General features: G+C 42.8%; 1 protein-coding gene across 1 annotated transcript in view; it reads right to left on the reverse strand.

Annotated features, from left to right (window-relative positions):
• Positions 1-5,349: 5,349 nt before the first annotated feature.
• Positions 5,350-26,473, reverse strand: part of edc3 (enhancer of mRNA decapping 3) — a 64,038-nt gene continuing 42,914 nt past the window's right edge. Inside the window, exons 5-7 of the mRNA XM_033015014.1 lie at positions 13,493-13,646; positions 12,460-12,677; positions 5,350-7,102 (exon numbers count right to left, since the gene is read on the reverse strand). Coding sequence (XP_032870905.1) covers positions 6,768-7,102; positions 12,460-12,677; positions 13,493-13,646 — 707 coding nt within the window. The 3' untranslated portion in view covers positions 5,350-6,767. The remainder of the gene's footprint in view (positions 7,103-12,459; positions 12,678-13,492; positions 13,647-26,473) is intronic.

Here is a 26,473-nt window from a genome sequence, read left to right on the forward strand (position 1 = left end):
CAAAAACATAATAATAATAATTTAAAAAAAGATTTGTTCTACAAAATTTGGATTCATTCAAAAGGCCGCACTTAATGGCTTAGAAGGACGCAGGTTCCCCACCCCTGAACTAGAGGTTGTGTGCAGTGAATTATTCAGCAAGAACCAAGTAGTGTTAAATCTGGGGCACCCAACTACAAAATAATCAGTAATGAGTCCAAGAAAAATAAGCAGACATTTTCCCAAATCCAAAAAGTGATGAAAATGTGGAACTCGTTTAATATATGCAGTGATTGAGCTCATTGGCACGGATTTTTTAATGCAAAGCTGAATAAACACTGAATACCATTAAAACTAATAAAGTCATTTAAAATGGAGGGAAGTGCATTTGGAGCAACTCCAAATCAATGGTTGTATTGTGGTTATGTTACTTTATAGCATTCAAACAATTGCAACTCTTGGGAGACTGCAGTTGGAATTCTCGTCCCAGGTTCCTTTAACTGAGTAAAATAAATCATTAATGTTATGCAGGGAAGAAAATACGCTACATTAGTCAGGTGTGTTCGCTCAAAGGCACAACAGAGGATGTACTTCCTGCGGCAGCTGAGGAAACACAATCTGCCACGGGCAGTGATGGTCCAATTCTATACGGCCATCGTAGAGTCTGTTCTCACCTTCTCCATCACGGTCTGGTTTGGCTCAGCCAGCAAGCACGACACCTGGAGGCTGCAGCGAATCGTCCGATCAGCAGAGAAGGCTATTGGCTGCAACCTTCCCTCCATTGATGAACTGTACACTGCAAGGGCCAGGAAGCGAGCGGTAAGATCATCTCTGACCCCTCTCACCCTAGCTATAAACTCTTTGAACCACTTCCCTCTGGAAGGCGACTCTGGACTGTCAAAGCTGCCACAGCCAGACATAAAAACAGTTTTTTTTCCCCACGCGCAGTAGCTCTACACAATAACCAAAAATCTGTAGCCTATTTTGCACTGGTATTTTATTTAATTCACATGTTTAATCAATAATGTTTCATTATTAATGTTTAATGTGTGTCATTCCTAACTGTCACTCAGCTAACAATGAACCATTCCTTATCAGCTTCTGCTTTGACCTGCCATTTTCACACCTTCCCCTTCCTTCATCTCTAGTCTCCCTCTCCCCTGACTCTCAGTCACCCATTCCTTCTCTCCAAAGATGCTGCACGCCACACCTTAGCTTTTTGTGTCTATCATGCATTTCAAGAACTGACAAGGGGCTACTTAGTTTAAAGCAAATGCAAAACGTACTGGCACAACAGCATTACCCCAGTCATGTGTGGGAAGGAACTGCAGATGCTGGTTTAAACTAACAAGCTGGTAGACATTTGGAGGGATATGGGCCTAGATTAGTAGGGGCTTCTTGATCGGTATGGACCAGGGAACAATCCGCATTCCACACTCCATCGGCACAAGAAGAGGAAAATACCAGTCACTGGAAAATTCCAAATTTTATTGAGCACTTTCTCCGAGTAACCAAAGAGAAGTCACATACCCTCCAGAACACAAAAGCATATTTGGATGAAAATATTTCCAATTTAACACTTGAAGTTTGCAAATGCCAGTGAATAAAAGCAACAAATCCACAAATATTGAAGTCACAATTACTCATGAAGTAGTATCCTTATAATTACCATAGACTACTACAGCTGAGAATGTTATTCTTCAGTTCCGATTCTGGTGTTAAATGTACAGCAATGAAACTGGAACGATGGAGAGGTATGTACTGGAGTCTGAAGCAACAAGCCAGCTAGCTTCAACTTTGCAAACCAAGATTACACATTATCTGCTTCACATATTATCTAAATTTGCTTGTTATCTTTACATATTGCTGATATTCAGTTCAGTAATTACCTTCCAATGAAGAGAGGTTTTAATGCTGTTGGCCACAGTAGTACATAACAGCAAGGAGGGGAGTGAAGCAACACTGTCACCAACAACACAGCTCAATATTTAAACACTGATACAGCAAAACACACTCCCAAAGCTTGGGTGGAAGAGTTTCCACTGAACGCGTGATTAACTTTAGAGGGGATGTGGCCATTCTACTTCGAGAAATAAGTTACTGGTGGTATGGTGGGTGCGCCAGTTGTGAAAAATGTAAACATGAAGTACTGTACCAATAAATATTTGACCTGAAATATTCTAAGGACAGTTTCATAAGATACAGTAACCAGGGTAAACCTTGTACAGAAATATACGGCATCAATATTTCAACATTATCTCCCAGCAGTAATTTTGATCCTTTTATTCGTGCAGTTGGAGTTTTAAATGATTTCACTTTACTTTGGGGAGTGTAGACCATGAAGACATTGCTAGCAACTGTTCCCGATAAAGTTGAGCGAGTAATTCAAGACCTGCAAGTGCGTGTACTTGTAAAAGATGGCGGGTTTTGGAAAACAAGATGGCCACCAACATACAAACAAACCACCTTTGCATCCTCCATTTTCTCTCTCCAACATGGGCGTGCAACTCTTCAAGCTGCCAATTTGTGAGCTCTTGGAAAATGAACATCTAATGGCTTCACCTGCACCAACTCGAGTCTAAATCTAAACTGTGGCCTGAGCACTAGTATTGTCCACTGGCAGGAAACTGGGAGGCAATAGGTGCGGAAAACCTGCTTCACTTCTTCCCCCGCTCGTCCCCCGAAGTAAATGGCAAAAACAAACATGTTCGAAGGCCAAACTCTCTCACATCTCCCTGCATTGCCTGGGAGGCCTAGAGTCAGTCAATAGTCATCCATGGATTTTTGTTAAGGTTAAAGCCAGGGGGCTTGCAACCCTCCAGAGAGCAAAGTTTGAAATGGTTTGCATATGTAAAAGTAGGCCAAGGAACTACAGCAGAGATAATCAAGTTGTCGACCATCTCCTGCCAATGTTGATAGAATGCATAATCACTAAAAGTAACTATTTTAAGGAAGATACGACTCTACAAAACAGCCCGCCTCTTCAAATCAGTGCTGCAACTACATCGAAAGATTCATACATATGGCAGATAATAGCACAATTTTGTTTTAATGAATGAGCACAAATCAAGGCCAAATGCTTCATCCCTTTAGGAATGGCCACTTCTGGAACTGGTTAAAGATTCACAACTGTACAGAGATGTCTAGATTAGTCCTGGGTCAGGAATGTTCTGCATGCTATGCTCAAGTCTCTGGGACAGAGAATAAGAGAAAGAGGTGATGCTGCAACTTCAAACATGAGCGTTCATTGAAGTACACGGAGGTATTTAATGGAGAACACCATGTTTCCCCAAAAGCACCAGGATATTTTGATTCTGCTCACCACTCAACAAGGAGCCATGGACATTGATACATTGATAATGCAGTCATATTTGAAACAGCTTATCCATAAATCTGACTTATTTTTGAACAGAAATTGGCACTCCACTGCTATATCAGCTGGATAATATTAATTGTTGTGGTGCGGAGATCTTTAATCATCAGTATGAAGAATAATGTGTAGGAAGGAACTGCAGATGCTGGTTTAAATCGAGGAAAGACACAAAATGCTGGAGTAACTCGGCAGAACAGGCAGCATCTCTGGAGAGAAGGAATGGGCGACGTTTCGGTCTGAAGAAGGGTCTCGACCTGAAAATGTCACCCATTACTTCTCTCCAGAGATGCTGCCTGCCCCGCTGAGTTACTCCTGCATTTTGTGTCTATCTTCATGCTTATTAAAGTGATGCTTTCTCAAACCACTTAAAAATAGGGCAGATTTGTTGACAATGGCTGTTGGCCAAATTTCAGTCATTAAAGTCCTTGCCCACAAAAGCCTCATCCAACTGTAATTGTGCATATGTTTCATGTAAAGTACATATCCCGTACCGTTGAGAGTGTTTGGGCCAGACTTTTTCTCACGAGGAACGCCGAGCAAAGGCTTTCATGCACAGCCTTTCACAGCTTTTGTTTTCCAGTTTATATAACAAAATCAGAATATTTCTTCAAAAATATACTTTCCAGGAAGCGATCTTTGTTTCCCTGCTTTCATCTGCCAATTAAGTTTTTGCACAGGAGTGTTTTCCCACAAACCTTACATTGCTACAGATAAACTATTTACCAAATGGAGTATTATTGTACTCGAGGCTCAATAACAATATCTCGACAGCAGATTGAAAGTTTGAATAAGATGGGCAGTCAGAAAATCTGTGCCTTAGTAGAAAGGGGTATATTGTTGCAGTCACATCGACTTTGAAAGGGAAGAAAGAGAAAGGGAGGCCAAATGATATCAAGCATGTGACCAGGTTATTCACTGAAAACACTGCCGTTCTCACTGCAAGGAACATGACACTGGTGACATTCTTGGTATCCACAACACGAGTAAAGTTGCCAACGTTTTGGTGTGTTGGCCCTTAAAGGTAAAGACGATAGCAAGATCTTAAAATTAAAGACCTGCTCTTCTATGATATATTAAAAAAAATAAGCTAAATAAACAAATTAACTTGGAATTCTTTGCGATGGTTAAGATTTCAAACCCGCTACCCAAATTCTTCCAATCCTTTCACCATTGTTCCTGAAGGTAGATGGGAGCATGCAAAGAGAAACAACTAATGTCAGTGCTTCAACAAATAGATAACCTGGTTCTAAATATTATCACTTGGTATTGGGCAGCTGTGATCGTCCAACAAATGTGATTGCAGCTGCACTTCACAAGGATACAGATGAACGTGCTATAGAGGGGGACAGACAGGCAGGGACACATTGTGTAAACATTGGCATCCCACAGAAAGTCGCTTGGGGACCTCAGTGAGAGTTTGAACGTTTCAGCAAGTTAAATTAAAGAATCTTCATCAGCTTCTACAAATATTAACACTATAAATGTGTTGCTACCTGTGACTCAAGGGAAAACTCAAGTAGCATCTTCAGAGAAATCCCTCTACACTCATTTAAAGAAATTAAGTCAGCTGAGACTACTTTTGTGTCTCAAAAGCGAGGTAAATAGTGGATGGCTTTGCCATTCAAGAGGATGCAATTCGGAGTTCACAAGGGGTCAGCGTTTATCGTAAACATTCAGAAGCCACTCTCTGGACTTGCTTCTCTTCCTCCATTTGCTAAATTTATAGAGAATAGGTTACGATTGTCCAAGCAAGACCTGTAACAGGGGCACGTTATTGACACTTGAGGAACAAAGAATTGATCCACACTACATATTGGGCCTTTGTTGATTGGGTCATGTGCCATTGATAGCCAGCATGACCAACAAACTGGCCCACCTTTTCACTTACTGAATGCCATGAACATCACACGGTTAGAATGCAAGTAACACAATGTTATGCCATATATTCAGGCACACAAGAGCGTCAGTGTAAAGAATAACTCCCAAACCACCTGGGGTACCTTTTTAAATCTTCATCCATATACCACAATTCTCTGTTAATCTAACCATAACAAAGTTACATTAAATATTTCATTAGATTATGGGCACAAAGAAGGTCTGTTTATACTGCTGGCTTCAGTTTTTTGTATATATTTTGAGCTAGACTCCAGGCTCTGCTATATTTTGCAACTCTGCCTAACTTTGAAAACAGCCTCACCTTTGCGTTTCCTCATATCAGCTGCATTTGATGGGCATTTGGCCTTTTCCTTGCTGAAAGGACTTGTTTTATTACAATAATGCCCACCAAACTAATTCCGTGCTGTCCCCTTCCCCCATTATAACTGTGCAGAAACACTCTGTACTTACCAGTAACTAAGCTGGCAAACAAAACTAAACCCTTATCCTTCCCTCAAAAGTCACACAATCATTAAACTGATATCCGATAGCTCACAGTAAAGGATTATCTTGAACATTGGATCCCACTCAAAATCCTTGTTCAGATTAGTTTTACTATACCTACCCATTATTCTTAAAGCCATCTCATATCAGATAGATTTAAAATTCGACCACTAGAGAAATGGAGCTGGTACTCCATTCAAAATGGCACCTGAAGACTGGGAATGTTTGAAACTAGAACTACTGTTGAAAAAAATTCATCCAATTTAAGTCCGAAAAAGAATCATGCATCTATTTCGTTCCTTCAAAATTGCATTTTCACTGGAGTTATTTTCCAGTCTGCACTACGCAAGATAATGCCATTCCTGCATTCCAGAGATGGTAATTCATGTGTTTTGATACCTTGTGCAGGATGAAAAGTCAGTATTCCGCCAATTTTAGCTGCATTGTAAAACAGGGTTTAGAATTATTTCAAACCATCAGCCTGTTCGTTACTGACACAATATTCCAACAATATTCTAAAATGGTACAAAGTAAACAGTCTCTGCCACGTTTCTTTCCTACACAGTCTATGCCACCATGTCTCGTCCTCCTTTATGAATAACTACCCAGTTATTAAGCCTGTTCAAGTTTGAGATGAAAATTCTCCACACGACAGCAACGGGCCGTGGGACAATTCAACAACACCCCATGTTGGTTCTCTTTCTAACACTGCTAAAGAACTTAGAGATGTCACGAAGAGTACTGTGCGCAGCCTTCTGAGTAAAAGCACAGTAACTTGCATAGGGACATGGCTAAAATGCAAAGCAATAACCGCCTTGAGCACAACCATCCCTTACTGGAATGTGGTATTGCACAAGTTGCAACAGGACACTCTGCTCTCCTTGCGTCAAAAAACAATCCGTTATACAATAAAGATCATTTAAACCCAAGTCAGTTGTCCATTAAGGCTTCAAATTCTTCGCCATACTTTTCTCGCTGCCAGTCACCGCAGTGTTTTACAGTTTGTACATTCCTCTTCTTCTGCACCGAGCCATGATCATGCAGAGTGCAAAGGTATGACAAACTTGCAGCCAAAAGGCGAGTGGTAGGAGATTCCCACTTCCTGGAAAACCTTCTTTGGTATCCCAATATCACACAGATACAGGCGCCCAGCACTCTCTCCCAGTGGTAAAGGCAAGCCAAGAGCTAAAGACCACTTGGCATCGATGACGTGCTCCAATTCACCCACGGGCGGGTCGATGCTTAGCACTGGCGCCCGGTTCTGGTTGCCCCATTCGACGGCTGCTCTGTACCACGGCTGCTCGCGAAGGTATGGGTTCTCGTGGCAGTCAAGGCAATTGATCACCAAGTCAACAGGAGTGTCTGGCAAGTCTGGAAATTTAGAAAGGAAACAGATTATTCGGGAAAAGGCACGAGGGAGATAAATCCACTGAAGTGCACCACCACCTTGTTCCAAGAGCATGCTAAGTGTTCCGTTTTAAGGCATTTGCCACAAATTGAGACTTGAACTCTTAGTTTTGGAAATGCACCATTATGTTGCGTTGGATGAAGATTTAAAGTAAAACTGGATTATCAGCTTGGCTCTGGGCTAGCACACGATCTCCGCCAAGTCACATTCCACAGTTTGTACATAATCTAGACTGAAATTTAAAGTTCATGACTGAGGAGGTACTGCAATGGCACGGATACCATATTTCTATGAAGACACCAAATCACAGCTCTGTGGTACATAGGGGAAAAAAATCCTTCGCTGTCAATCAAACAATACCAAATCAAGTTGTCTGATCAGTCAGCTTGTATAATTCAGAGGAGCAGACAGGACAGTGCAGGGTTGTCAATGTGAAAGTGAAGGGAACAGAGGGATCTAGACGATGTACATGCAGACAAGGCATAAGTTCGGCCCCAACATTGTGGGTAAAGGGCACGTTCCTGTGCTGTGTACTGTTCTATGTTTAATATTCCTTGCATTGTATACTCTGCTTGAGTATGGACAGAACGTAATACTGGGCTAGCTGCACAAAATATCAGAGTTCATGGTATAGGACATTTGGAACAGGGAATTGAATTAAAACAAACTGGGTGTGAAATATAGCATATTATAGTCGTGTATGATTTATGCTGACACTTCATGCAGCAATGAGGGATTGCTGCATTATCAAAGGTTTCAATTTTAAGGTGACATTAGAGACAGATCCTATGCACCTATTAATTTTTTTTTAATTTTAATTTTTTTAATAAATGCAGCAAGTTCTCCGCGTTGCCTGGTCAATATTTACCCCTTAGCTAATATGTCAAAAGACAGCATAGATTGCTTATGTTGCTATTTGAGAAGCCTTGCTGTGCAGAGACAGGCTGCCAGACCTCTCTGGAGTCCACGAGAGAAACATTTTTGAAGGACAATCAACTGCGAGCACTTTGAGGCCACCCTTATCATTAAACATATGTTGTAACTCCAAATCTTTTTCCCCCTCTGCTATGAATATAACCCAAGTTTCAACTGCTGGCTCTAATTCAGGAACCCTGTGCACTCTAATCACAAACAGAAGACATTAGACATTCACGCACAGTCTGCAGACTATATGGAGACTCAAAATGGCAGGGTATACAATGGGGAAAGAATACTTAATAATATTCCCAAGATGGAATTTTTATACAAAAATGTCTATTTTCACTTTCAAGAATAGTGTTGAGCCCTTGCAATTAATTTATTAGCCAAGTATGTAAACATGCAAGGAATTTGATTTGCCAACAGTCATACAAAACAGCAACAAGATACATAACCACATAAGAATTAAACATGGACTTATTAAACAGCCACCACCACAGCGGCGAGTGAGAATCCCCAGGGCACACAGCACAAGCGGAGACCCATAGCCATCAGTTCAATGTCCGGGCCACACGCACGCTCCTTCACCGTGATGTGACCAGAGTTGTACTGACCACTGTCACTCTCTCTGCAGTCCCTGTCCGCCCGAAGGGTCAGAACGCCATCCACACTCGCACTAGACTCCGGGATGTCCTCATGGAGCCATCTCCCCGCAAAACACCAAGTCAACCACACTCACGGCATTCCCTCCGAATCCTCACCAGTGCAGGCAACAAGTCCATCTTGTTTATTCAACGACCTCACATTCCCCATTGTGATGGAAGGCAAATAACTTGTAGCTTCTTTCCTCCTTTTCTCCCGCAATCAGGGCGGTCGAAGCTCCAGCGGTTGGAGCTCCCGCAGTCGATCCTTAACTAAGGGACCGCCAGCTCCGCGATGTTAAAACCGCAGTGCAGAGATACGATGAAAATTTCGCACCTCCATCGAGGAAAGAGATAAAAAAGGTTTCCCCCAACCACCCCTGCACCCCCACATATGGGTATGATCGTAATGGAATCATAACTGGCGTCAAGTTGCAAGCAGGTGCAACAGGTAAGTGGAACATAAAACTGCTCAAAGACAAGATTAATGCCATCCATTAACATCAATGCAAGGAATAAGTTAGAGCAGTACAGCACAAGAACAGGCCCTTTGGCCCACAATGTCCTGGACAACAAGAGTTTTCAGTTTTTAAGTACAAGAACCCAGAGTTAAAGTGCCCCAGGTGCGGGGAGTTTTGAGATTGGATGTGAAGGAAGCAGTAATGGTCAGGAGCCAAAAGCACATTCTCATTTCCCTTCATTTGAGCGAAAAACATGACTTGGCCATTGGAACGTTATTGGCATTCATTCGAGAGCGATTTCCTATCTGATCTCAAACTGGAGGTGGAATTATTGAAAGAACCAGGGACATTAATTAATGACTTCCAAATTTTTATTTTGCCAAAAATAACCTATTTGGAAGCCACTTGTGAAGGGACTGCAAGACTACCAACATGGTTCGGAGATCTAATGTCTGTATTCAGGTAGTTAGGGAAAGAAAGGTGTAGAATGCTGTTTTGTTGATCTAATCATAGCTGTTAACAACAGGTTTGAAATGTCAGGAGAAATGGCTTCAGGCGTGTATGTTGTAAAAACACTCTTGATCGAGCTTCAGAGACAGGCAACTTCCTGGGCCAGCACCCAAGTTTTTCCGTAGTAAAAGCCAGTGCCTCTAGGAGAACTGGGAAGACAACTAGGTTTTGGGAAGGAGATGGAAGGATGGTGGCTGTTTCATTGAAGTTGAAAGGAAAAAAACACAAATCAGCTCTGGATGGTTAGGCCAAAGGCTTTACTGCAATCCAAGATGAATTATAATAACATGAGGAAAAAAAACATTTAGCAGCCAACACATTTTCAAATAAATGTTGCCCATTGTTTAAATAAAAGTGCATTGATTTACAGAGCCTCCGAGGATATAATATTCCTTCTGTTGTCTTGCTCAGACTTTTCAGGAAAACTACAATGCAGAACAAGCAAACTCATTTGTCATGCTTTTGTACAAAGTGCCAGGTACAACAAATGCAGGAACAATTGGAAGCAACATGCCAATTCGACCCTCCCCCCCCTCCAAAAAAAAAAAGCTCCATCTGGCGAACCGCCCACAGAATAAGAATAGCACTTGGTGGTTAGAAAATAATGTCTATTTATGTACCACATCTAACACAGCAAAAACACTAAAAGGCACTTTATATGGAAACAAAAACTGGTGATAAAAAATATTGGGATCATAAACAGGAAAACATTGAACATTTTATAAAGGATCATCGTGAAGGAGGAAATGTGGGGAAAGTTGCCTACTTTTAGGTTCTCCTCCTCACTCCGACAGGAGTTCTCCAAGATCCACTCTCCCTCCGTGCCACGTTTTGCCCTGCCTCTTCTCTCTCCAAACTTTCTCCCCCCCCGCTATCCAAAACATACACAGCCAAAAACCCCTGTCCCACGGTACGAGTTCATTCCAAGAGCTCTCCCCGAGTTTGCCCTGATTCGAACTCAGAGATTTACGGTAATGGCCACTCGTCGGTACTCGGGGCTCTCGTGGACATTTTTCAACATGTTGAAAAATCTTCACGAGTCTTCCCGTGCTTACCTGCCTTTAGCGAGTCTTCCCGAGTACTTGCCATTAGCGCTAAGAGACGTCCTCGAGCTCCGACGTACCCGCTACGTTCATTCTCCGTGCTTACCACGAGTTTGATTTTTTTTTTTAAAACTCGGGAGACCTCTTGGAATGAACTCGTACCGTGGGAAAGGGCTATTAAGAAGGATCCCAAGACAACACCTATCCATGCTCTCCAGAGATGCTGCCTGACGCGCTGAGTTACTCCAACATTTTGTGCCCTATTAGCAGTATTTTAAGGGTTGTTTTAGTGCATAGAGCCGAGCTAACTGAAAACACATCCACCCATGACGGAATAATTAAACTTGAGCATGCGTAAAAAGCAAAATTTAGAGCTCAAACATCAGAAGGTAATAGGGTATCAGAAATAAGAGATTAAAACCATGTACACTGAATGCAGGGGTGAGAATGCAATATGAATACAACTTAAAATAATCCCACTCCCACATAGTAAACTCCTGAAGCCCTGTTTCCACATAACTAAGATCTCCAAAGTAACCTTAGAAATCCACCACTTACAATAAAAGACAAACTGCTGGAGTAATCCAGTGTTTTCTACGGTTAAAACAACACATCTGCAAGCAATGGCACAGAGCTATTTCACAGCTATATGCTTGCAAACTCAACGTTTAAGGCATCTGAAGTAAGTCCACTGTTATTCGATGACATTGCTCTCCAGAATGTGTTGTCGCTGGAAGTATTACCTCCATAAGTGCCTCGGCACTTTTCCAAAATCCCACGGGTCTTTTGGATCAACCACATCTATGTATTCATGGCCAGCCTCTTGTTTCATTCTCCCATAAACATTAGATCATCCAAAGTCTGAATCCGTCGCAATTCTCAGAAGTCCTGGAACACAGGATTTGAGAGAGTTAGGCTGAGGACATCAGACCGCATGTTCGTGAGAGAATGAGATGAGGGAGGCAAGCTGCAAATACACTGAAGCTCAGCGACCCACTCCAGTGTCATCACAATGTTGGGCAGGAACTATGCATTCTATACTGAACCAATAACTGATTCAGATGTCGTTAACTGATTCCGATTACTGATTTAGGATGATCAACCATTATCCTATTGAATGGCGGTGTTAGCTCGAAGAGCCGAATAGCCTACTCCTGCACCTATTTTCTATGTTTTAATGTTTCCATGTCAGTCCTCAACAGGATCTGAACACTTGTGCTTGTTGATTTTCATCGACTCCATATTGAGCAAGCACTTGATTAAAAAAATTCCCAAACAAATCCCACTGTTTCTCATCTGTTTTCCTCCACCACAAAACTGCAATAAGTTCAAGTCTGAAGAAGGGTCTCGACCCAAAATGTTACCTATACCTATTCTCTAGATGCTGGCTGACCTGCTGTGTTACTCCAGAAATTTGTTTCCATCTGCTTTTGCAATAAATTCAAGATTTTTAAAAAAATAAAAAAATCTACTTTTCCCAAAAAAGTACTTAATATATAAAACTGAAAAAAAAAATCTTTAAATTACAGAAATAGCTCTAAGTGCTCAAAATAAAACAAATTATTGGAAGCACAGGTCTATGCTGTGACTTGACATGCCCTGCAACAGACACATGGACATATAGTGAAGGTACACAAAAATGCTGGAGAAACTGAGCGGGTGCAGCAGCATCTATGGAGCGAAGGAAATAGGCAACATTTCCGGCCCAAACCCTTCTTCAGACTGAACGGGATGGACAATCACATACCTTTCACACTCGCCACTTGCTTGCCGTCCGTCTTGCTAAAAAGTTGAAGTTCGGTGGTGATGCATTCCAGCATCTTCACAAAGTTGGGCAAGAACAAAATAATCTGCACTTCATGATTGGCAAGATGGCGCCCACAGCTGATTCCTTGAGCCCCCTTCACGTGTGGTCCACACAGTAACGCAACTGTAGGTCGTTGGTGGACGTTCTTGGGATTTAACCTTGAACACAAGAGATATTGTAAATAAAAATCGGTTTGCTTTGTTGTTACCTTCTCCCAACTAAATGATCTATTCCACATTTCCCTTGATCTGCATTCCCTTTGTCCTGTTTTCACACCTTACACTTCCTTATCAATATACCTCCCACTCCTGACATCAGTCTGAAGAAGGCTCTCGACCTGAAACGTCACTCATTCATTCTCTCCAGAGATGCTGCCTGTGTCGCTGAGTTATTCCAGCATTTTGTGTCTATCTTCGGTTTAAACTAGCATCAGCAGTTAAAATATCGTCATGATTTATGCAGAGACCAAGACTAGCTGATTTATGCCCCTGTCCCACTTAGGAAACCTGAACGGAAACCTCTGGAGACTTTGTGCCCCACCCAAGGATTCCGTGCGGTTCCCGGAGGTTTTTGTCAGTCTCCCTACCTGCTTCCACTACCTGCAACCTCCGGCAACCACCTGCAACCTCCGGGAACCGCACGGAAACCTTGGGTGGGGCGCAAAGTCTCCAGAGGTTTCCGTTCAGGTTTCCTAAGTGGGACAGGGGCATTACAGTTGCAATTCAACATGAAAGCACTATATGACTTCCATTCATCCTCAAAATACTTTGCTAGTTGACAATTAATTCTGTAGCACAGATCTCAGGACCTAGTGACCCTCATTAAAAAACGAATCCATTTTCCAGCCAACTGAACAAACAGGAGCAGCTTGGTGACACCAAAAATGCAAAAAACATTCACTGGGGGAACCCAAATGGCAAAAGGAGATTCATTTTGAATAGAAAGGCACGGTGATGAGTGTTAACACATGTACCTGTTAGGTCCACCCAGCAGTGTTAGTGTCATCTGTCCGGCACACACGCCAGTCATTTCCAGTCTGCGTTCCAATGATAGGCCATGTCGTTCTGCAGCTGCCAGCAACCTCTTGTGCAAGTCATATGAAATACTAGGGACAACTAATCCCGAATCTATAAGACAAGCAAAGGAAAACCACCTGTCACAATAAGGAAAACACACAAAATCAATGATAGTCAGGGTTGGTCATACAGCACTTCAGCCCAACTTGCACATGCCAACTACCCATGTTTGGCCCATATCCCTCTAAACCTTTCCTATCCATGTCATTTGAGCAGGGACATGGATAGGAAAGGTTTAGAGGGATATGGGCCAAACATGGGCAAGTGGGACAAGTGGAGATGGGGCATCTTGGTTGGCATGTGCTGAGTTTACTGAAATAAGCTAGCTGTATTTTTCTCTCTCCAGGAGTAAAAGGATATACATACTTTTGATATAGTGAATTCCCCCTTGATGCATCTGGAGATGGGAAAACAATACACGTCAGTTACGTCAACAAGTGCTCATAAGGTCATAAGTGATAGGAGCAGAATTAGGCACTTCGCCCCACCAAGTCTCCTCTACAATTCAATCATGGCTGATCTGTCTCTCCTCCCTAACCCCATTCTCCTGCTTTCTCCCCATAACCCCAGACACCTGTAGTAATCAAGAATGTATATCTCTGCCATAAAAATATCCATTGACTTACGGCAAAGAATTCCACAGATTCACCACCCTCCGACTAAAGAAATTCCTCCTCATTTCCTTCTTAACTGAATATCCTTTAATTCTGAGGCGATTACCTCTAGTCCTAGACTCTCCCACTAGTGGAAACATCCTCTACACATCCACTCTATCCAAGCCGTTCACTATCTGGTACGTTTCTTCTAAACTTCAGCGAGTACTGCCCCAGTGCCCTCAAGTGCTCATCATATGTTAACCCACTCATTCGTGGGATCACTCTTGCGAACTTCCTCTGAACCCTCTCCAGGGCCAGCACATCCTTCCTCAGATATGGTGTCCAAAATTGCTCACAATACTCCAAAGATAATATAAAAGCAACTGAGAAAGTGGCTAGGCACCTCCTGCTTCCTGAATCTAACAAGCAAAGGCTGACCTGAAAGAGCAACTCAAGAGCAAGTTCAAGTATCCCTTATTGGAGAAATTCAACAACCTGATTATCTGGAATAACAATTTTCAACGTAATTCCACTTGATAACTGACAAACACGAATCCGGAATCCAATAAGCTTCAAGTGTATCACTTAGAATTATAACTGCTCCCTGAACAGCTGTTTGCAATGAAAACTAGACGCACTGTTCAGAAATCATTAAAAGTGGTTATGTAATTGTGGAATTGAGTCACTGGAGAATACAGGAAATCTAAATTAAAGCCAAATGCATTGTAAATTGTGTCTCAAAAAGACTTCAATGGGAGGCTCAAGCTTCTTGCAAAGCAATGTGGTCGATACCACATGTATGTTATCAGAAATCGCACACAGAACAGATACCTTGAGTTTGCACATAACGCAACAGAAACCATCTTGTGAAAAGGTGAGATTAATTGGGAGCAAGAGCAGGGGAGGGACAGGAATGGAAAAATGGAGAGCAATAGTAAATGGCAGTAATCAGTGGGATGTGGGGTTACCTGCCCGGTCACTAGTGAGCTAAACAAGACTGCAGCCATAGGAGCTTCCAGCCAGAGATGAAGACACACAATGAAAAGATGGCAGGAGCTGCTCTTGCAGGATATTAAAACAGCTGGCATTGAAACAGCTCCAGCCAACATTGTCAGCTGGAAAGATGGACTGTTCCAAGGACTGATTAAGAAAGTAAATTCCAAGAAAAATTAGAGTGGATGTTAAACAAACAACAACCAAAAAAAATAATGAGCAGCATGTTGATAAAATGCTCGAAGCAAAGGCTTGCAAGCTTAACTGCTTCATAGACGCCGTCTGCTCTGGAAATTTATGACATGCATAACTGCACCAGCACAACTTCCTGAAACCAAAAGATTCAATGTTACATTTTATTAGTCTGTTAGAACATTGCAATAATGTGGCTGTCCCACTGTACGAGCTAATTCAAGAGTTGTCCCGAGTTTCCCGATTCAAACTCGGAGAATTACGGTAATAACCGCTCGTACTCGGGGCTCTCGTGGACATTTTTCAACATGTTGAAAAATCTTTACGAGCTTACCGCGTTTCCTGAGTACCTACCGTTAGCGTTACGAGCCGCTAAGAGACGTCCCGAGCTCAGACGTACCCGCTACGTACTTACCAGGAGTTTGATTTTTTTTAAACTCGGGAGAGCTCTTGACTTAGCTCGTACAGTGGGACAGGCCCTTAGTTAATGAATAAGAAGAATTCCCACCCACAATTGAAAGTGACAAACAGCTTTTCTGAATTACTCAAGTATGGAATTATTACATATCGCACAGATTTTTCACAACTAGTGTTTGCACGTGCAGGAGGGCAGCAACAAGAGTGCAAATTAATCAATCTTTGTTGTACACCTGAGAAATCAGAAATATTAACTTTTCAGCAGCTTGATACGATAAGTTACATTCTCAGGCTGGAGGCCCCCATAGAGGAAGGTCAGGTTCAAATTCCAGGCCCTCCGCTCAGCTCACAGCAGCAGATTATCCTCAATGAACAACCCTGTGTTCTCAAGGAGACTACTTAGTTCCTTGTGACTAAGTAGTAACAGAAGGATACCTGGCCAGCCTTGCGCTGACGGCTTGTGTTATTAATCTATTCCTTTGTCAAGGTATAGGAATAGGCCATACTCCAGTATGTGACCCAATTACAGCATATCAAAGCAATGAATGCTGGCAGAGTATACAATTGTAAAGGAACAAATTAATCACTAGCTTGCCCTTCATTAACAAAATTGACATGGGGCTTTTAGCAAGTATTCCACAGGAGTGGTAATTGTGGCTGGTTTCCTCTAGCGATGTAATACTGGTTGGAAACGTACTGCTCCCTCAGGCAGGTCACCTGGAATTAAACTCTCCATGGTTGTTTGCAATCACTCAGTTATTAATCAATTAAGCCATTGTGCAGACAGAGGCATTTGGATTTTAGCAGTGCTACCAACCAATAATCAATCAGGAAAGCTGATAAAAATGTCAAGGCAATTATCAAGGCAAGTTCCCATAAACCTTAAAGAATACTGATGCACCTGTCAACCATCAGTAGCTTGCTGTTCCATGTATCTCTGTATAGATTCACTCTGCCATGGTAACTTGCTTTTCAGCCGTTGTCTTGCTTACAAAGGTAAACAAGAAATGACAGCACTCATGTCTTTTAGCCTTTAGGGATCGAAACAAATCAGATGGTTTCTTGAAACATACATATACTTCAATTGAACAAAAGCCATCCGGCAAGTTTGAGTCTTCTGCCAGAGCCTGTTTTCATGCCTCTCAAGAAATTCTGAATGAGCAGCCCAGATTCGGAATAACCCAATTATACAGCAACAATGAAGAATGAGGAAACTGCTACTGTTTACTCAAGTCCAAAACACACAATTTTGTAAACTACAGGTTGCCTAGAAACAGTGTTCTTAATTCTTAGCACGCAACACTGGTTGGTGTGGATGCTTTCTTTAAGGTGTCTTAAAGGTGTCTGTCACACGAGCGGACCAAGAGATCTGCACTGATAAGGATCGGCAGCGTAGAATAGAGACAAGGAACTGCAGATACTGGTTTACAGAAAGACGACAAGGGGTTGGAGCCAGGGGGTCAGGCAGCATATCTGGACAACAACACGCATGGGTGACATTTCGGGATGGGACCGTCCTTCAGTATAGAATACCTTGGCTGAAATAACAATAATGTAGTGAAGCCAGGGGAGTACATTTTCTTTTTCTCAAAATGACCTTGTTGGAACTTAGAAATGACACAGTGGTGCAAGCTGTCAAGCTGCTGCCTTGGAGCGCCAGAGACCCATGTTCGATCCTGACTGCGGGTGCTGTCTGCATGGAGTTTGTACATTCCCCTTGCTGTCAACTCTTGAAAGTTTTTTCCCCCCCGGGTCCCCGGTTTCCGTCCATATTCCAAAGATGTAGATTAAATTGGCTTCTGTAAATTGCCCCTAGTGTGTAGGATAGTACAGGTGATCATTGGTCAGCACGGTCTTGGCAGGCTGAAGCTGTATCTCTCAACTAAACTAAACGTTATTAATCAATCTAATTCTATTTGAACATGAAGCTTAATGTTGTGTATCAAAAGGTCTATTTCTCACCAAACACACTTTGCAAAGAATACCAGCCCCTGAATTTATCAGCTGCAACTAGTGTCAAAGCAATTCAATTATTGCATGCAGATGAGCTAAAAGCCAAAGCTGCAATTTCACAGATCAAATGTGCTTTTACGTTTTGACAGCATTGCTAATTAATGTAAATCCTCACAATCAAGGAACTCGATAAAACAGATTTCAGTTTTTGCGGACAGAGGCGCCCGTTACCAGTGGCGGCAGGGAGAGCGCGAGCAGTAATACACTCTTGAAGAGCATTGCGTTGGGCATGGGTTTGCAGTGGCTGCCATATAGTGAGTGATTGATTAGCACGGGTGTCAGGGGTTATGGGGAGAAGGCAGGAAAATGGGGTTAGGAGGGAGAGATAGTTCAACCATAATTGAATGGAGGAGCAGACTTGATGGGCCGAATGGTCTAATACTGCTCCTATCACTTATGACCTTACGCTGTCCCTGGTGTTACCAATAGACGTGGTTCGTGCCACTGCACCTGCCATTGCCCTGCCAATGGGGGGAGGCTCCCATTGCACTGCCACGGGGGTGCTTCCGGTTGCGGGAGCAGGGAGAGCGAGCAGCAAGAAGGCGGAGAATACTGGGGCCGACCCTGTGTGGGACTGGGGGCTCTGCGGCCTGTAAATTCCCCACTTGTTTAACCCCCCCCCCACCCCCACCGATGCTGTGTTTTTCTCCACCCGGCCTTGGGTTAAAATTATTAATATTTACCCTCCCACACCTGATTATAGTGGACGATTGGCAATAACAGACATCTCCTCCCCTCTGTGGTCTGTTATTGCTACGGTTTGCTCAATCTTTGTAGACTGTTGGATCGATACTGGACTCACATTAACAAATATTGCAACCTAACCATATCTTGCTTATGTGAAGGCAAATGGCCAAAACAATCCTGCTGCTGTTGAAAAGGGACAAACAAAATAAAATCCCAGCTACTTTTATTTGTCACTGAGGAAAACATTAACATACAACTTGGTACTTCCAAGAAACTGGCGTGAAATCCGAAACGTCTGCATGGCAGTAACGAGCAAAAATTGCTAAACGTTTATTTCCTGAGTGCCAGTGGCTATCAAAGTAAAGCAAGGAAAAGAAAATACCAGACTCCATTACATCTTCACTGAAAGCAAAAAGAGACACTGTTCATGGCCTCAGGATATTCTAAAGCCTAACAAAGTACTTTCAAAATGTAGGCAGTCATCGTAAAGGAAACGCAGCAGTTAGAGGTGCACAATGCAGTTCTACACAACTAGATCTTTTCATTGCTGCTTGATTGAGTAGCGAGTAATGGCCAAGCTTACAGAAGGTCCAGACAGAATGGAGTCTTTCACTGTGTTCTGCCAGAAGTTTCAGGGCTAGAGGTCAGAGCTACAGAATTAAAGGACGTTCTTTTAGGAAGGAGATAAGAGAATCAGAGATAAGAGAAATGTTTTTAGTCAGAGGATGGTGAATCTGAGAAATCTGAGGCCAATTCAGTGGATATTTTTATGACAGAGATAGATTTTTGATTAGTACAGGTGTTAGAGGTTATGGGGAAAGGCAGGAGAATGTGGTTAGGAGGGAGGGATAGATCAGCCATGATTGAATGGCGGAGTAGACTTGATGAGCCGAATTACATAATTCTACTCCTATTACTTGTGACCATAAAATATTCATGCCTAGAGCATCATTAGAAGCTATCATGGCATTGACACTGAAGAGCACTGCAGGAGGCAAGAGTGTAATAAAACATGATTTGATGCAAGTCTCAAGGTCAAGTTAATTTCAAGACATTACAAAGCAGCGTACAATATGTGACATGTCCCTTTTAAAAAGGCTTAAACCAGAATATTTGATTGTGACATGCAATATCACCTGCCAGATCCGTTTACAAAACTCTAATCAGCACCATTGCCTTACTTCTCCCCCAACAGCCCTGCAAATTATTCACTTTTGGAAGCTCTATATAACAATTTCCAGCCTTTATAGACAATTATAGCTACGCTAATTAAAAACGCCCTAATACTGCTTTGCCTGCTTTCCCCAGACTTCACAATCGTGTTTCCAGTCCACAAATCATTCCAGATGAATGCCCCCTCCTCAGTTGGGGGGGGGGGGGGGGGGGGTGGGGGTGTGCGCGCGCGCGCGTGTGTGCGTGTGTGTGTGTGGGTGCGTGTACACATACACACAAAAGTTAATTTCTCTTTCGTTTATTATTATATTATTTACAATGTATTATGTTTACATATTCTGTTGTGCTGCTGCAAGTAAGAATTTAATTGTTCTATCTGGGACATATGACAATAAAACACTCTTGACTATGCTGTGAGTGACCAGAATTTATCTATTTGTTTATTTACTTATTTATTTAAAATGGATCCAAAATAGGTAAACTACTTTGCTGTTGTAGATCTGAAATCACACAAACCAGATTTTCCAAAGACAACAGAATACCTTCTCCACAGCACATTAAGTGAACGTAGAATATTTACTGTAAAATCTCATCAAGCTATGCCTACTTGGAAGCAGTTCTCCTCCTCTCTCTGACGGGGGGTTCCTGTAAAACCCTCTCTCACTGCTCCCCTCTACGATTCCTCCCACTACTACCTGCTATGCTTTGTCCTGCCTCCCCCCCTTTTCCAGCTTTCTTCTCCGCCCCTACACTCAGTCTGAAGGGTCTCATCCCAAAACATTACTTATCCAGGATCTCCAGGGATGCTGTGTGACCCGCTGAGTTACTCCAGCAGTCTTTTATCATAATGTTTACTGACATTAGCTTTCTAGATCCAGTTTATTTAATAAAGTTTAAATTTCACTCTACTGCAGTTGGCTATTTAACTCTGGTCTCCAAATCATGTACCAAGACCTAAAGCTTTCAAGAGTAAGAAATGTCTACTCCATCTAGATTTTGCAAGCACAAAGCCTAGAAAACTTGGGCTGGTCTGAGTAGGTGCCATAGAAAATAGTCATGTTCATATTCACATTAACTAATGTAGGCAGGAACTGGAGATGCTGGTTTAAATCAAAGATGGACACAAAATGCTGGAGTAACTCAGCGGGACAGGCAGCATCTCTGGAGAGAAGGAATGGGTGACGTTTCGGGTCGAGACCAGAGTTTTGAAGAGTTACAGCCGTCTTTTTAAATGTCTTCCTATATCACCATATAATTTATACACCAACAAGGCTGTGTCAAAAAGGAACAGCTTGAATTCAACTGAACTTGCCAATTTTGTTTATTTTCCCATTTTCTTTTTCAAGTGCCTCCAAGCAGAGATTTGGAAAAGTTCATTGCTTTATCTGACACTACATAAACAATCCAACAACTTTTTGCATACAATTAAAATCCAAACTAAACAGTCTAATTTAAACGTCAAGATAGATGGCGCTCTTGATTTACATTCCAAAGGATGCTTTGCTTGCAATTCAACTGCAAACTGTGTTGTAGAAACAAAGAACTGCAGATGCCGGTTTATGCCAAAGAAAGGCACAAAGTGCTGGAGTAACTCAGCAGGTCATGCAGCATCTCTGGAGAAAAAGGAAAGGTGACATTTCGGTCATCAGAGTATGAAGGGTCCCAACCTGAAACACTACCTATCCCTTTTCTCCAGAGATGCTGCCTGAACCGCTGAGTTACTCCAGCACTGTCTTTCTTTGAAAAGTGTTGAATGGGTTCTATAAAAGTCCAGGGCTTGCATATAAACTTGAGGCACAGAGCACCGCTTTAGTCTTTGTCTATTATAGACTTCCTCACTAACAGATCACAGGTGAACCACACCTTGTCCGACACCCTCTTCACCGAGAACACTAATGCAATCATCAAAAAAGCACATCAGCGCCTCTACTTCCTGAGAAGATTACGGAGAGTCGGATTGTCAAGGAAGACTCTCTCTAACTTCTACAGGTGCACAGTCGAGAGCATGCTGACCGGTTGCATCGTGGCTTGGTTCGGCAATTTGAGCGCCCTGGAAAGGAAAAGACTACAAAAAGTAGTAAACACTGCCCAGTCCATCATCGGCTCTGACCTTCCTTCCATCGAGGGGATCTATCGCAGTCGCTGCCTCAAAAAGGCTGGCAGTATCATGAAAGACCCACACCATCCTGGCCACACACTCATCTCCCTGCTACCTTCAGGTAGAAGGTACAGGAGCCTGAAGACTGCAACAACCAGGTTCAGGAATAGTTACTTCCCCTCAGCCATCAGGCTATTAAACCTGGCTCGGACAAAACTCTGATTATTACCAACCACTTTCTGTTATTTGCACTATCAGTTTATTTATTCATGTGTGTATATATTTATATCATGGTATATGGACACATTTATCTGTTTTGTAGTAAATGCCTACTATTTTCTGTGTGCTTAAGCAAAGCAAGAATTTCATTGTCCTATACAGGGACACATGACAATAAACTCACTTGAACTTGAACTTGAACCTTCACTGGCTCTCCACAAGGCTGTGTCCTCTCCCCACTTCTCTTCATTCTCTACAGTGATGACTGCAGATCCACCCAACCAAACTGGCACTTTGTAAAATTTGCTGATGACACAGTCCTCCTGTCTCTGCTTCCCAGCCATACACAACATCACAGCTCAGCCCTGCAGGACTTTATAGTATGGTGTGAAAAGTCTTGTCTTGAGCTAAATATAAGCAAAACCAAGGACATGATTGTGACCTTTTCCCCCCAACAGAGACAGATGGCTGAGGCAGCCACCACTATCATCCAGCAAGAGCCAGTGGAGATAGTGGAGGTATACAAATACCTGGGAACAGTTTTCGACAACCTGCTAAGGTTTTCCTCTAACACAGAGGAAATCCTTAAAAAGTGCCATCAGAGACAGTACCTACTCAGGAAGCTGAAGTCATTTGGGATTAACAAAGACATTCTCACCACATTCTACTACGCATTCATTGAAAATGTAATAACCTTCTCTTTCACTAGGTGGTTCCACTCCATCACCCTGCAAAACAGAAACCGCCTGTTGAATGTGGTCAAGGTCTGCTCAAAAATCATTGAGCAGCCCGTCCGAACTCTCACTGCCCTATGCGACCAACAGTCTGTAAAGTTAACACACAGGATTCTTCAGGACCCCTCTCACATCCTGTTTCCTGAGTTTGAGTGGCTCCCCTCAGGACACAGACTCCGCTGTCTGGGTTGCCGGACACAGAGGAGGAAGGCAACCTTCATCCCCAGGGCTGTCCAGCTTCTTAATGCTGATCACTGACTCATGAACATATGAAATGAAATAACCTTCTATATGCACTTTTTAATTGAAGCACTAAGGAAGCACTTTAAAAACTATTACTATGTGTTGAATGTGTTGTGCAGTGTGTGTTGTGTGATTGTGCAGTGTGTCTGTGAAATGCGTGTGTTGTGTGATTGTGCAGTATGCGTGCTGCTTATGTTTGTTGATTGTGTCCCTTTTTAAAAAGCTACTGTAATGCGCCCTTTTAAATTGCCCCTCGGGGACGAATAAAGTGCTTTGAATTGAATTGAATTGAATTAATAATAATAATGGATGGGATTTATATAGCGCCTTTCTAATACTCAAGGCGCTTTACATCGCATTATTCATTCACTCCTCAGTCACACTCGGTGGTGGTAAGCTACTTCTGTAGCCACAGCTGCCCTGGGGCAGACTGACGGAAGCGTGGCTGCCAATCTGCGCCTACGGCCCCTCCGACCACCACCAATCACTCACACACATTCACACACATTCACACACAGGCAAAGGTGGGTGAAGTGTCTTGCCCAAGGACACAACGACAGTATGCACTCCAAGCGGGATTCGAACCGGCTACCTTCCGGTTGCCAGCCGAACACTTAGCCCAATTTGCTAATTATGAGTTTGATCAGAGGCTGTTGTACACAAGGGAGGGCAATATATAGGATAAGCATCACATATTGGCAGAGGTGGGAGATTGCAACCTTCACGTGGTCCGCCCTGTTTCGACTAATGCAATCAACGTGGAGTGCCCAATCAAATAGAACAAGTTGTCCTACAACGTTAGGCTGTGCATGCCATATGCAAGAAGACATATCGGTGCGAGAGAGATGAATATGCAGTTATCTTTAGGCTTTAGATTTCATGCCTCGGCCAGTCTCACAACAATCCAGTTCTTCAACACGATTGAAAGGGTTTCAGAGTTCCAGCCTGGGGCATGCCTTGAATGGGTAACACTCATAACAACTAGAACACAGACTGGACTTTGGAAATGGTGCCAAAACATGGCACCTCTTGCCTGCGGGATCAGTGAACTATCTCTGTAAATTCGATATTCAGGGATGCGTTTGGTGTTGACAGTATTGTCGATACTGAACTGTTTGTAAGAAAATAATCTCACTGCGCGTTTGCACCGCACATGTGACTATAAAAGCACCATTGAAGCATTGCACCATTGAGAGTTATTGTGGTATAACCAGTTCAGACCAGGAACTAAAGGCATTGTACATACACGTGCTTGCAATGGGGAGCGTGCAGGGAGTTGCTAGTACAATGGCTGCATTTAGTTAATGTTGTACCTGGAGGTGCTCACACTTCAGGAAGAAGTACCCCCTCCCCTGCCCCCAGGTTTTTAAGTGACTCCCAAATTTGTAGGTAGGGCAGGAGGCATGGGAAGGACCAGGATTTGAGTACCTTTGTACTCCTGCAGCACCTGTTGGACAGCATGGGGTGGAGATGTACCCGTGTCAGGTATAGCACATGCAATTGTTTTATCATGGCCCTTAAATCTCCAACTGCTTTGCTGCTCCTGTCAATAACGAGCAAGGCATCCCCCAGAATTCTGCTAAAATCCCAAAGCCAAGTTACAGAGAATGAATGTTCAAGAAGGAACTGCAGATGCTGGAAAATCGAAGGTAGACAAAAGTACTGGAGAAACTCAGCAGGTGCAGCAGCATCTATGGAGCGAAGGAAATAGGCAACGTTTCGGGCCTAAACGTTGCCTATTTCCTTCGCTCCATAGATGCTGCTGCACCCGCTGAGTTTCTCCAGTACTTTTTTCTACCTACAGAGAATGAATGATGTTTCAAGGCATCAGAATGTCACAATACGCTTTACAGCCAAATGATGTAGTGTAGTTATTGCTGCTTTTAATGTCCACTGAACAAAGCTGTTCAGCAAACATTGTCTTCACGTCAAGACAACTCTAAGAAAAATACAGGGAGCAGTACTAATATGGCCTTCAATTTCAGAGGCCTTGATTCTGTCAATTGAAGAGACTACGGAACACCCTCCACAAGTTCAGCTGCCAGACAAAACCGGTCTTTTGCTTCAGGGAGGCTTGAAGACTTGACCCAACAAGAGAGGCATTCTCAGCAAAGGCCAAGGACGAGGACAACATCCCCAGCACTGAGTTTCCAATCACACTCAGCCAACAAACCACATTTACTCGCATGGCTGAAAGCTAATTCCCGAAACAGTAACACGGCTCCACGCTTTCTTATGACAACAGGTTATTAGGTGGATAATGGAAGATTCAAAGTAGGTCTGAAGGAATTTTGTAGGCAAAAAAAAAAAAAAATGCTCACCAACTCTTGGAATCATCCGGCCCAAGACCATTGTAAGTGGAGAACAGCATTGGCAAAGCACCAATAAATTAGACCAGGCACCAGATATACACAGGGTTCAGCGAAAATAACAGAATGAATGCATCGTCTCACTGTCCCACTTGACGATTTTTTCAGCGACTGCCAACATAATTGACTGACCGATCAGGTCACTGAAAATGTTTCGGAGCGATGACGTATTGACGCGCGTTGTGTTGCAACATTTCTTTTTGTCGCCGCAGGATTTTGAAATTTTCAAAATCTTTTGGCGACACTGATATGACGCCGGGAGTCACCGGGAAGAAAAAAAAAAAGAAAAACGGCAAGTGGGTCAGGCCCTTTACTCACCACCTCAGAGAGTCAGAGTTAAAGCGTGGACATCGGACCTTCGGATCAACTTGTCCATGAAAACCAACGTGACCCGCCTACACTAGTCCCACCTGCCTGTGTTTGGCCCATATCCCTCTAAACCTGTCCTATCGATGTACCTGTCCAAATGTTTTCTTAAATGTTGTGATAGCACCTGCCTCAACTACCTCTTCCGTATTCCATATACCTACCAACCACCCTTTGTTTAAAAAAAGTTGCCCCTCGGGTTCCTGTTATATCTTTCCGCCCTCAACTTAAACTTATTTCACCACCTGCACAGCAAGAATACAAGTCCTATTTGGGTTCATCGGGCACTTTAAAACCTACAAAACAGCAATGGAAAGCATCCCTAATCCCAAGGGGCTGCCCAGGGCTTATTATAATATAGAAAAATAGCGGTCAATTTTGTAAAGCAAGGTCCTTCATCAAGCAATTTGATAATTACTAGCTTTTTATAAAAATGTTCTGCTTTGAACTATGTTATTAGAGTCATTGAGTCAGAGTCATACAGAGTGGAAACAGGCCCTTCGGCACAACTCACCCTCGCCGTTCAACGTGTCCCACCTACATTAGTTTGGCCCATATCCCTCTAAACCCATCCTATCCATCTATCTATCTATCTAATTGTTTCTTAAACGTGACAATCGTCCCTGCCTCAACTACCTCCTTTCTGGCAGCTCGTTCCATACATCCACCACCCTTTGTGTGAAAAAGTTACCCCTCAGATTCCTATTAAATCTTTCCCCGTTATTATTATTCAAGTGTGGAGAGAGCATTAATTTAATAAACAGCATTAAAAAAAAAA

The sequence above is a fragment of the Amblyraja radiata genome, chromosome X (genome assembly GCF_010909765.2).
Source record: "Amblyraja radiata isolate CabotCenter1 chromosome X, sAmbRad1.1.pri, whole genome shotgun sequence".
Classification (NCBI taxonomy): Eukaryota; Metazoa; Chordata; class Chondrichthyes; order Rajiformes; family Rajidae; genus Amblyraja; species Amblyraja radiata.